This window comes from Mchenga conophoros, linkage group LG20 (genome assembly GCF_057382185.1).
Source record: "Mchenga conophoros isolate Kocher_MC1m ecotype Shallow Benthic linkage group LG20, M_conophoros_male_GT1.1, whole genome shotgun sequence".
NCBI lineage: Eukaryota > Metazoa > Chordata > Actinopteri > Cichliformes > Cichlidae > Mchenga > Mchenga conophoros.
The window spans coordinates 14,703,373-14,716,797 of NC_140545.1; the positions used below are offsets into that span (position 1 = coordinate 14,703,373).

The 13,425-nt window shown below is 41.0% G+C and overlaps 1 protein-coding gene across 1 annotated transcript; it reads right to left on the bottom strand.

The window, feature by feature from the left end:
• Window positions 1-11,678: 11,678 nt before the first annotated feature.
• Window positions 11,679-12,598, bottom strand: mrpl49 (mitochondrial ribosomal protein L49). The gene has a single exon (XM_085260814.1). The coding sequence runs from the start codon at window positions 12,568-12,570 to the stop codon at window positions 12,040-12,042; it is 531 nt and encodes a 176-aa protein (XP_085116940.1). The 5' UTR covers window positions 12,571-12,598; the 3' UTR covers window positions 11,679-12,039.
• Between the last annotated feature and the right edge of the window lie 827 nt (window positions 12,599-13,425).

The window sequence follows — 13,425 nt, forward strand, 5'->3', positions numbered from 1 at the left end:
TCTGAATTCATTAAAAAGTTTTGAGTAATCCTATTTACAGACAATATGACAGAATATCAGGCACAGATGCAAACACTAACAACCTCCCTGGCAGAGGTTATGTGATGTGGCTTCAGACTTTTGCACAGTACTAGATGTAACACCTTCACGAAAGTACTTATGTCACAATGAAAGAGAATAGTACTACAAGCAAATGAAACTCTATACACTGTCAAAGGCAAATACATGGTTCGTGCTCTCGCTTCCGGAGTGGCACACACTGCACTTCATAAATATCACACGTCTTCCTGTACATTTTTTCCCTGTGCTTTTTAAGGACACACTGATCTTGGAGCTCGGTTGGCCTTGGTGCTTGTTGAGTGTGACTTACACATTTACACATTTTTTGTACACATTTTGACTAAATATGTATTAAACCTCACCAAATAATTGTTCAGTAAGGCAAAACTTACCCTGATATCATGGAGGAAGACTTCTAACTTTTTCAGTTCTCTCTGAATGTGTTTCAACATGTTCTCTGAAGACAATTAAAGTGAAACCTTAGGATTTCTTTGCTACACGAGGTAAGTATACATTGTGTTAGCATAAAATATCTGATGGATACTACTGATTCTTTAGCTAGATAGCTCTCTTCTTCACAAACGTGTGAACACATATTAACTTGATTTTAAGGACGGGGAAGTGGAATAGGGCAGGCTTGGCCAACTCCAGACCTCGAGGGCCGGTGTCCTGCAGGTTTTAGATCTCACCCTGGGTCTACACACCTGAATCAAATGATTAGTTCATTACCAGGCCTCTGGAGAACTTCAAGACATGTTGAGGAGGTCATTTAGCCATTTAAATCAGCTGTGTTGGATTAAGCACACATCTAAAACCTGCAGGACACCGGCCCTCGAGGCCTGGGTTTGGACAGCACTGGAATAGGGGCTTGCGCCGTCCACTCCACACATGAATCTGGTATTGCAGTATTTCCAGGAACGGTGCATTTCTCTAAACATCTGAAAAAACAAATCTCCTGAAGTTGGGAGTGTTACATGGAGTGTTATAGCAGCTGTTTGTCGTTCAAACAGGTTTGTATCTCTTCCTATCATTTTTAGCTGAAGCTGCAAGGAATAGAGGGTAGTGAAGTTGGACGGGTTTAAATACCCAGTAGTGTAATACTGACAAAAGTAATCCTGGTGTGGTTGGGCTGTACCCCGCAGTGACAGTTCAGCTGATTGGACATCTAATCATGCAGTATCAGCTGACCTGTCTGTGAGCTGGTCTCTTGACTCTTTGACTAATAAACTAGTGGTGGGCGGATCGACCCAAATATCGATTGTATCGATACCCAGTCGGCATCGGTATCGGATCGATACTAGCCTGGTGAGATCGATTCTTTACTTTAAGTTCCGCTCTTGTTTGCAATGCTGTGGACTGTACTTGTTTGTTTTAATTTGTTTACTGGTTTGTGTGCACTTTTTATTTAAGATGAAGAATATTAATTTTCTATAAGCATTTTCTATATAATTATAAACTTTGTCCTAATTATGTCCTGGGTTTAACTATTTAATAATACAAAAGGAAACATCACAAAAAACACTTAAGGTCATGAAAATTAATTGAGATTTGGCAATTCAATAACGCATCCACCTTATTTATTGAATAGTATCAGTATTGTTATCAGCGATACCAGCCTGTATTCACTTGGTATTGATAGATACTACACTAAATAATAAAAAGCAAAATAGTGAACCAGGCTTTGCCCTTTTTAATCATGAAGTTATTTGACTTTGAACTCACTGATAATAAATGAAAGACAGAAACGTATAATAATCGAACCATATTTGACTTCTTCATAGTACTCTCCGATCAGCCTATTTGATTATTGGACTCAGACTAATGTGTACAAAAAGTATATAATAAGACAAGTACAAGCTTTTTTTTCAACATTAATTAGGATGAGATGATATACTGTATCTTAGGCTTGACAGGTGTCTTACTTAGACTTAGATCCTCCCGCGCATCGGGCGACAAGAGAGCGCCATTGAACTCGGTCCATTGCGGCAGTTGTTGCTTCATCCCAGTTCGGCTGAGCGTAAATCTTCAAGGAAAGTCCTCCTCCATGTTATTTTGGGTCTTCCTCGCCATCTCTTTCCATTCTTCAGGTTCCAAAGAACCACGACACGGGCAGGTCCCGGGTCCGGTAGCCGAAGGATGTGACCGGCAAATCTGAAGCGACGCTTGGTGACTTGGACATTGAGCGGCTCTACTCCCGCATGGCGATATACTTCCCCATTGGCAAAGCGATCCCGATATGTGATCTTGAGCAGCCGTCGAAGACAACGTTGTTGGAAGACGTCGAGATGGCGGTTGATGTTTGCAGTCGATTTCCAAGTCTCCGCTACGTACAGTGCCGTCGGTATAACGATGGTCTTCAGGAGCAGCAACTTGGTTGGTAAAGGCAGTGCGGTGGTCATCCATATAGGTCGTAGACGTTGAAAGGCTGCCCATGCTTTCCCAATTAACGTCATGCTCCACGTCCCCATCACTGCTAAAAGTGCAACTCAGGTACATGAACCTGTCCACATCTTCTAGCTGCTGCTGCTCATTCACAGTAACCGCTGTGTTTGATGGTGTAGTGCAGGGGTCCCCAAACTTTTTCCAGTGAGGGCCACATAACTTTTCCCTTCTCTGATGGGGGGCCAGGGTCCGTTTGTAACAGAAAAAGTGTGACGATTGCAGGTTTGCTGAAATGTAAACATTTATTGGGCTTCATCGTTGTCGGCAACAAAGGGGTTTTGGAAAAGACGGATTTCTTTTGCATGAACATGTAGTTGATGGAATCGCACACTGAACTCCACCTTCAGCATGTCCAGTGCTTCCACACACTTTTCAGCTGGGAACGGGACCGCTGGGTTCTCTGCAGAAAGGTTTTGGGTAGCAGGGAGATGGGTGAAGTTGTGCTTTTTCACTTGTTGTTGTTGTTTAACATTTAAACCTATTTTCTGCACATTCCAGCACATAAAATAAAATATTTTTTTGTGTTTACACTCAGTCTTTCACATCAGATCACAGCAGAAAATAAATAAAATCAAAGACTAGCGGTCCTTTTGCTCTATTGTCACCTGTAAAGCAGGAGTGGGGTAGGCGGAGGTTTACCCTGGTGCAGGTGAGCCGCAGCGGTCAGTGGAAGAATCCGCGAGGTGAATTTCCCATTACGTCGTAGCGCACTCGGTGCTTGCTTGGAAGTTTAGGGGTTTTTTTTCGCTGTAAAGAGAAGTTTTCTTCCCACACACAATGGACGCTAATGTTTTTATCACAGAATGAAACTCAGTGAGGTCAGTACTTACATGCTTTAAACGCTGCATGCTCATACTCTCTCCTGCACTCGATATATTATCCATTGTTGATCTGCACACAGCTGTTGCCACAAATGTTGCACTTGCTTACGTCATTGTCATGACACATTCTGGTAAAAAAAAATCACGGTTTTAGTAACGCAGTAATGCAGCGTGCTTACGGGGAAGTAACAGTAATCTAATTACCTTTTTTGCAATAGTAATCCCTTACTTTACACGTTACTTGAAAAAAGTAATCGGATTACCATCTCTGGTCATAACTAAAGCAAGAAAACTGGTACATGCTGTCAGAAAATCATCAGTGGCAAATGAAGAAATGTCCAAAAAACATGGCAAAACTCAGATCCGGGATTGTACTGCTCGTTGGAAAAGTACTTTTGACATGTTCAGATGACTGCTAGAAACCAGAGCTGAACAAAACCAACTGCTTGAGCAGCTGAGGATGGACACACTTCTCACAAATGATTGTGCCAAGATGGAGAACCTTGTCAAGCTGTTTGAACGCTCATACAGACCATCTTCAGAGTGACAGCCAGTCGCTCTCAATTACAAGTAGTGCCATGTCTGCTCAACCTCGAGGCACATCTGCTGACAAGTCCTTTTAGGAATCAAGTGCTGCTGAAGTGTTTAAGAGAACGTTTTGCTGCTATTCTTAATCCTGATTCCACACAGTTTGATGCTACACCAGCAGGAGCCTGCCTGTTAGATCCAAATCACTGATTTCAGTCACCAGATACAGCAAGCAGCAAAGTCCTTTGTGCACAACCTGGCAGCTCAGTATAACCCAGGCACTACTTCTCAGGATGATGTTAACACTGCAGAGTAGTGATGTGTCGGTCACGAATGAAATGGCTCTTAGAGCCGGATCTTTGACATGAACGACGTGAGCTGGCTCCTTATCACGAGCCGTGGGTTTTTTTTTCTTCCTCTCACCCTCTCTCTCACCCTTTTTTTCCGCTTCACTCCGCATGCGAGCCTTGTGCTTTGCGCTGGGAGGAGGGGCGGTAGTTACACTTGCAGTAGCACAGGAACAGAGCCAGAGGGAGAGAGAGAGAAAGAAAGCCAGGGACAACATCATCACATTGGAAAGGTATAGTAATCATCCACAACTATTTTCAGTTGCAGATGATAAAGGATTCAGAAAGTTTATTCATGCAGGCCCATATGACAGAGAATATGCATCTTCTTTTTGTTTTGCATACTGTAATTTATATTTAATTGTGTTGTGGTTTGCAGTGTTTTGTGTTATTTCACTTTAAATTAGTTTAAAAGGAAAAAGTTGAAATGTAAATAGTTGGTTTTTGTATTATATAATTTATTTACTACATTTTATGTGGAGTGAATAAATAAAAGTATATTTACGGTGGCCCCTAGAGACAAAGCAGCACGTACAAACTCCAAAACACAACAGAAGTGCTCCAGGATGCTAGGGGCAGTGTTGAGCTTTTGTTACCTAGTGGCTACACAAGCCAGCAAGTACCAATGACCGGATTTGGTGTGTGGTAGTAACAGGTAAATGAACTTATATATGAATATATATGAATGAATGTTTGTGTATAAATACACAAACAATACACACATGCTTTCATGCTTTCAATTGTGTAATTTAAGTGATCTAGGTAGCTCTGTTTTGGAAGTTCAGTTCATGCTAGAAATGTGTTTTGGAGTTTGTACGTGCTTTGTCTCTAGGGGCCACCATATATATTTATATATAAACATATGTAAAAAACCCACGTTTTTTTTTTTTTATATTAGTAATTCCGTTTGTGCATAATTTTATATTGTTGTTGATAATAAATTAATTAAAGAAACAAAACAACCCGAATAGCCGGTTGGGAGCCGAAAGAGCCGGTTCTCTAAAAAGAGTTGGAATTCCCATCACTAGTATTACCCTTCCAGGACCTGAAGCTCAGTAAAGCACCCCTCCAACAGCCAAAGCCATCTGTTCTCTGATTAGATTGGTCAATGTCATGTCAGTCACAAATTTAACCATCAGCTGAAAGGAAGAAAAATCAAGTCAAAAGTTGTACTTTTAAGTTGAGAGTTACACACAGCCAGGGAACCTGAGCGCAGTTTTACACGTAGTTTTTTGCTTTGTATCTGTAAGCAGACCTTAAAAAAATGTGTAACTCGTGTAAACACACAAATTACCATCTGTAGATGCACAAACATACAATTTTCACATATTTTAGTTTAGAAGGTTACAAAACTCAGTTCACAAATATGCATTTGATTTACAAGTACAAAATATTTATAACCACAATTTCTGGAGTTCATTTGCAGTAAATCCTTTATATCTAGCTTAATCTTGTTTTCCCCTAGGTTTGGAATCAGTTGGCTTCTTTCTTCCTGATAAATTTGACAACGCAACAGAACATATTCAATGGTTTCACCTGTTCCACAGCGACTACATCCCCCGTTTGATGTTTCCCTATAATGAATAGTAAACTGTTTAACTCTTTAAATAGCCCTTTGAGTCCAGCTAGCACTTCCAATTGAACTCCCAGCTTGCTTTCTTCAAATTCCTACGCTGCTCAGACTTGAAACTAACTGTTAAGGTTCAAAATATTGGGGATGGAGACAAGAGAAAAAACCACAATAACAACACTGGTCCGGCCGGGTTGAGTCAAACGATGATTTAATGATCACACACGTGGGAGATGGACACTGATGCAGACAGCCTCAAAATCTCAAAATGGTGGAGCATTGCTCAAACTTTTATAACCTCTGGTGCCTCCACCTTATCATAAAAAGCCTAAACATTCACATGCTCTCTCTCACACAGCGCCTAAGCTACGACCTTGGCTCCCTGTTTATCTGCTCCTGCTGAAATGGGGCAGAAAACTCCAGCACACTCTGTTCTCTTCTACTCAGACAAATTAGACAATAACCTTCTGCGAACAGTATTTCTTATAACTCAGCAATATAATGCATCATAAAACAATATCATTCATTCACAACAAGTCAGCAATTTAATGTAATGCAAATCAGTTTAACTAATGCAATAGTTATCAGCTTCTTCTAATTCAGGAGAATAATGCAAACTAAAACTACATAATAATTCACAATCTTTAATTAGGGGTATAACATGGCATAAAATAATATCATAATTTTACAATTCCCCCTGATGAGGTCATTAGAATAATGACCTCACAAACACCCTGTAGCCCAGTGTGGCCGGGTTCATCTCTTCTCACTCCTGAGGTCCTTTGTCCCCCTGAGGGGCAAACCATATGTAAGATGACCTCTGTGTTTACGCAAGTCAGGTGCAAGAAAAACTAGGATTCCAACAGTAGCAGGTCCAGATGACAATGTCCTTGTCTCCCACTGCTTTATTTGGTGTTCCCTTATACCATTCAGACGTAGACTAGAACCTCTGTCCGAAGAGCTCTTAACCTTTATTTTATTGCTGCAGCTACCAGTGTCATCCAGTTGGGTGATCCTCTGCTCTTAATTCTCCAACCTTAGGGGTTAGACAACCCTTCAGTCGTAACACAGATCAGGGGATTATTCTGCTCCGATTTCAAACAACGATCTGTGTATTCTCCAGAAAAAGGAACAGGAAGGTGTCCCCTTTTTGCCCAAAAGCCTCTCGAACTTCGTTGGTCTGGTGTTCCCGGATTTCCGCCAACCCCTTCATGGTTATTGCTGTGTTTATGGGATCCATCCTTTTGTGGTGACTAGCTGGAGCCCAAACGCCATGACCCTTGGACCCAGTTGATGTCTCGGCAGTCACTGTGTCTGACTCTGCTACGGAGGATCCTCGCATCTCTGTGACCTCGTCTGGTGTCTGTTCCTTGCTCTGTAAGAGACAGAAAACCAAAACACCTCTCTTCCTAACCCTAATAATCTAATGTTGTCATCTACTGACCTTCTAGTGATTCAGAATTGGTCTAAAACATTCAGAATGTCCCAGGGACTTATTCTAATCATATCTTATGTGTGTGTAAGCAGTGTTTGCATTTAGCCCTCCGCACTCAAGGCATTTCTTACACTTTATCAGTCCGGACAGTCACGCCGAACGAAGCTTCTGACCTTCAAAAGGCCGAGTGCCAACTCGTTATAAGCACATTTGCAAGGTGTGTCTGAAAATTATTGAAACCCCTCTTTTTAACAAAAGACAAAAAATTAACAAATCTTCTAAACGCTATTCAGTTCATTTCAATGAGTAATGATTAAACATGAAAGTGATAGTTTATGCTTTTTCACTGATTCTCTAAAAGGTTATAAAATGTTCAAATAATCCTTGTTTGATGTTAAAGCTCAACCTTCCCCCCCTTTTTTGACACATTTCAATGTGTCAAATCAACGGAGCTAGAACATTCAAAAAAAAGTTAGGCCGCTACAAAGTTTCCCAGACTCTTAAGGTGATCCGCGTGTAACGTTCTGACTCAGGTATTTAATATTTTAATAAATCTCGTTTAATTAACTGCCACTATTTAAACTAACCTTAAAGACATAATTTAAGAAAAGATCACAAAGAATAACATGATATCAGTGTTTTGTAAGCGCGTGCGGCCTTCTATGCTCGAAGCCTTTCCCCTCAATAGATCAGTCAGACATTCGCGCTGACTGTAGCTTTTAACCCTTATTAACTTGAGCACAACTCTACAATGAGCAACAAGTTGCAATATGTATAAAAATGATCATGGTTACACCTGCAATGAAAAATTATATCATTATCCTAACACCTGTAAATGGAAGATTCATCAGAGGTTATAACAATCACAGGAACACAGATGTTAGTATAAGGTCAAAAGCTTCAATAAATGATCATCGATGCAATGCTTGTTGCATGATTCTCATACAATAATAATGCTGACATTGAAAATAACAGTATAACACCCCCTTTTGTCCCGTTTCACTTGACACCTAAACGTTTATAAATGCCTCTTTAATTCTTGATTTTATTTCCCCCTTTTCTCCCCTTACTGACCACAGCAGGGGGATCTTAGTTTTGAATCAGCCATGAATCCAGCTCACCTGATTCATCAGTGAGCTCCACCATCACTGGCGTCTGACAGGGTGGCGCTGCATACTCTTCCTTTAATATCACTATTTTCAACCTGTTAATGAGAGTGTTTAAACCTGAAGTCGACTACGTCCACAACAAGTCAATACAGCTGTAAATGTGGCCAATTATCAATCTATTACCAATCAATAACAACAGATAACTTCTATTTTATGCATGCTTTTAATCAACCACTCACCCAGAGGATCTCCAATCCCAGGAAATGCCTTCTCCTCCTTTAATGAGTCTGTCCTCCTTCCATGCCCTGGTAACTGGTCCATCCAGAGCCATATGATCTCAAATATACATACGACAAGCCAAACCACACCTTGGTCACACCAACCCCCTTTCCACCCCCAAGATGTCCAATGCCATCCTAGTATGGACTGTCAAAAGTGGCTTTAACGCTGACTGCTCTGACAATCAATTTTATAACGTTCCTGGTCAGATTTGCCAATCTCTGCACCAGAGTTTTAAACGTTTCGCCATTTTCATTAGGTTTTATCTTTTATTTAGTTTCGACTCCAGATTTTCAATTTTTTGCCAGTTGTAATTAGTTTTTACCAATTCTTTGCTAGTTTAGTCTAGTTTTTATTTTCTGAAAATCCTTAGTTTCAATTTAGTTTTATTTGTGTTTTGCAAAAGTTAAGTGTAACAAAATCTCAGTTGCATCATATCAGTCATGCTCTTCTAATTATCCTTGGGTGTTGAGACTAATAACTATTAACTCTTGCCGCACCGAGTGGTCCTAATTTTGGTTGAAGTCAATTGATAACCTTTTGAAGGCGATTGTTTCACACCTTTATTTAGATGTCTCAGTCCTGTTATCTCGGGATACATCACGCTGCCTTATCTGGGGTTAGCTGTTTTCTTGGGATGCGAGTTAAGTGGGTGAACTCTAAAAAGAGGGGGAGTGTGCTCCCCCTGATGAGGTCTTCTAGGTAAGCTAGGTTAACCTTCTTGTGTGAGCTTTTCAAGTGCACTTTTAAAGTTTGTGGGATTTTTTTGTTTTATAAATGTCCCTCAAGACCCCCTGATGACCCAGTAATTCATTTTTGCGCACTGTAGTACACATTTAGTTACAAAACTCAGTTCACAAATATGCATTTGATTTACAAGTACAAAATATTTATAACCACAATTTCTGGAGTTCATTTGCAGTAAATCCTTTATATCTAGCTTAATCTTGTTTTCCCCTAGGTTTGGAATCAGTTGGCTTCTTTCTTCCTGATAAATTTGACAACGCAACAGAACATATTCAATGGTTTCACCTGTTCCACAGCGACTACATCCCCCGTTTGATGTTTCCCTATAATGAATAGTAAACTGTTTAACTCTTTAAATAGCCCTTTGAGTCCAGCTAGCACTTCCAATTGAACTCCCAGCTTGCTTTCTTCAAATTCCTACGCTGCTCAGACTTGAAACTAACCAAATTCAATCCAGATCATCATGGGTGGGTCTCTAGCCTTCACTTAATTTCATAAGATTGCAAGCAGCAGCCCCCTGCCCATGTTTAACTTCAAGATAAACTCCCAAGTCCTTGAAAGCAGTTAGCCTGTTACCTCCAGCTTCAGAAATCCCAGCAAGTTTCCCCTTCAGACCCTCCAGTCATCACTGAGTCCGGCCACATTGCTGCCAGATTCTGGTCCTACTCAGACTTCCATTAAGTTTTCTCATTGCCTGGAATTTTTCCCGATCCCTTCTCTGGCCTTTCCTTCTAAACTGGGACGGGTACATACAAGGAGAGCAGCTTCACGCAAAAGAATCCCCGACCAACTCATTAAGGTCATTGGAAGCCTACCACTTATATATTTTTTCATCAATCTTAAAGTTTATTCCATCCACCATTCACTTTCAAGAAACTATAACTGAGGATGTGTTCCCTGCTAGTGAAATTAAAATATTTTGTCTTAATTCTGGGAGTGGGACTGCACCTCATACACTCCCCTTTTAGTTTTATAACTGATTGTATTCCCACATTACACACTTTTTGTTCTCATTTTCGTGCCCACACCCTTCTCTATTCTTACTTATCATTAGTACCTGCTGTCAGTCAGAAGGGTGCAATGAAGCTTTTCCCAAACTCCAGTCTCAGACACGGATAGAAACACCGACAATCTAAGTGAAGACGTGGTTCAGATTTTACAGCCAGAAACAAAAACCAGTTTCTATAGCTAGATTATGTTCCCTTTACTTAACTACTGAATGGTGTTTTGATTGTTCTGTTTTTATAACTCAGCTGTTTTGAAACTTACACTTAGTGACACTTTGATGGGAAGGTGTGCAGACACAGGCAGCCATACAGCCAACCTCTGCCTGCTAGGCTTCAATTCATCTCATTTTACTGACTGATCTGGACCTCTCGAGGTCCTAGGTTTGGTGCTGCAGTGCAGCTGGTCATACTAATGGCTTATCCAGGCTTGTTGTACATGAAATTCTATTTATCTATTTGGCAGCACTACTTAGAAGTGTCTACTATCTTGGAAGTGTTTCACAGAGATTCTGAATCTATCTGTCCAAACGTCTCAGAAACAGTTTTAACAAAAGCTGAACCTTCAGTTAGTCAGGATGCTTTGCAGGACTGATATCAGGTCGGAGTAACCAATAAAGTAACACTTGGGTGTAGCTTCAACAGAGCTGGTCTCGTAGGACAAAAACACAGTGACATGTTCTGTCCTCTTGTGTGTGTGTGTGCATCTGTCAGGAGTTGGAAATGCTGAAGGAAGTGTCAGAAGCTTCTGAGTCCATGAGCGAGGAGGTAAAGCAGCTTCAAACACAGCCTCGCTACTGGAGCCGTCAGTTTTAATACTCACGCTCACATTTAGAGTTTGTTTAATATTTGTTTCCTCGCTCTTCTTTTTTTTCTCCACTAGCTGTTCAACTGGAAAAGGTTATCAGGTGAATTCTAGACTTTCTCTCTCAGCTAAATTAATGATGTTGTTTAGAGTGACAGACTCATCAAAATCATGGAGGAGGGTCTGAGCTGTGGTTGTGTTAAGACACAGACAACACAGCTATCATTACAGGACCACACACCTCTTTCTTTAACTGTGAGGGACAGAAAGAGGTGCGTGTTCACTGGAGTCATACACCCTGTTTTAATATGAGCATGACTGACATGTTGGGAAAGTACTGCACTCAGTGTTGATGTAGAGATTTGTGAATTTCATTAGTGAATAAATGCTTTTGGACCCTTTAAGGCTGAAAGCGTTTGTCACACTCATATCACAGACATCTGACGTCATCTTGTCGGCCAAACTGAAAATAACAAACAAACAAACCGCCCACCAGTAACACTTCTGCACATTGACCTCCACAGAAAAGTGTCACTGTTAAAGCAGGTAATTTTAATGTTTGTGCGCACTCAGTCTCAGTCTGAATAATCTACAAACTGTGAGTCGAGATTTTTTACATCATTTTTGGAGAAAGCATGGATGACATTAAACAGACAGTTGCTATGCTTCAATGTTTAATCACAATGACTTAAACTGGCCTGCATCATTTTACACTCAGTGGTCACATCGCATCTCACTGCTGTCAAAGAGTTCATTAAATTGGCCCAGGTCAGCAGTCTCGCTTCCATAAGGACTGAAGCAGGCTTTGAAGTGTGCTCCTGCTGACAGGCCTCCTCCTCCACGGCTCTCTGTCCCTTCAGCAGGTCGATGCCAGCAACTGAAGCTCTTTCAGTCAAAAACCTTTGCTGACCAGCCAGTCCTTCAACTCCTTATCGAAGTGACCTTTGACCTTCAGGGTCATGGTGACCTCGTTGACCTGTGTAGGTAGCTCTTTTCCCGTCACCTCCTGCAGGTACTGCCTCACGTCCTTCTCTAGAGCCCAAATGTCGCCCTCCACTTTCCGTATCAACGTTAATTTCCGGTTGCTATTGGTCACGTCGGTATAAATCGGGATGTTGTGCATGCGGGAGCGGCGGATCACGTAGGGCAGAGACGGCGGTGAATCCGCAGGAGGGATCCAGCCCGATGGGGTAGGACCGGTGTGTTTAGGCGGAGTGGGAATCCGTGATGAGGGGATGAGCCGCTCAACGTACTTGTATTCCTCCGTGGACTCTATTATCGGCGACCGATTATCTTCTGGAGCAGCATTACTCACAAACCGGAGCCCGGCAGCAGAGACAGGAGCCCCCGGTGTCCTGCAGCACAGGCTGGAAGGTCCCAGCCACGCTCTGCGGAGTACGGTAGATCCGAAGAGGGCCGCCATGATGTGGAACGGTGTGGCGAGCGCGACCCGGAAGTAGTGTGCAACTTCCGGTACGAGGACTTTCATAGAAAAATAAAAGGACTTTTATTATTATTTTAGTTATTTTGATAAAATAAATAATTTGTTATTTATTTATTTAAATAAATAAATAAAAATAAAAGGAAGAGAGACATGTTCACATTAACTGAAAGTGTAAAATATGAAAACATTGTTTATTTATTTATTTATTTATTTATTATGCCATAATTATTAACAGTAGTTCAAAAGCCTTATTATATTAATGTGGACGGTGACCTCAGCTTATCCTTGTTTTATATCTCATGTGGCTTGAAGCTCATTTACAGTTGTATGATTCAAAATTCAGTCTTCAGACCGCCACGCTATTTCAGACAGTTCCCTCTACTCAGCTTGGTTTGATGTCAGAAAAAGCAGCTATCTCATCCCGTGGGAAACCTTCTGTATACAAGGAGAGCCTTTCCAAGGAAACTGGCTTAAACAAAAGGACAGGAGAGCTAAAACAATCTGTTCGAAACAAAGGTTCAACTGAGGGGTTGCTCTTAGACCCAGTATAAGATTAGAATAAATACATTGTAATAAATAAAAATCTACTCAAATAAATATGGATGGAGCAGGGAAATTTTATTATGGTAAAAGAAATAGATGAGAGATTTTAAAAACAAAATGTTGAAACTGTTTGGTCCAAATCGATCATAATGGGAACAAGATGTTGAAAAATCCCTCCTGAACATGCATCTGAACAGACCCAACAGAGCACCTCAGTAAAGGACTTCTTATCATTGCTGGCATTTTGCATGCAGACTGGCACACTGAATCATGTTGTGGGTTTGTACAACT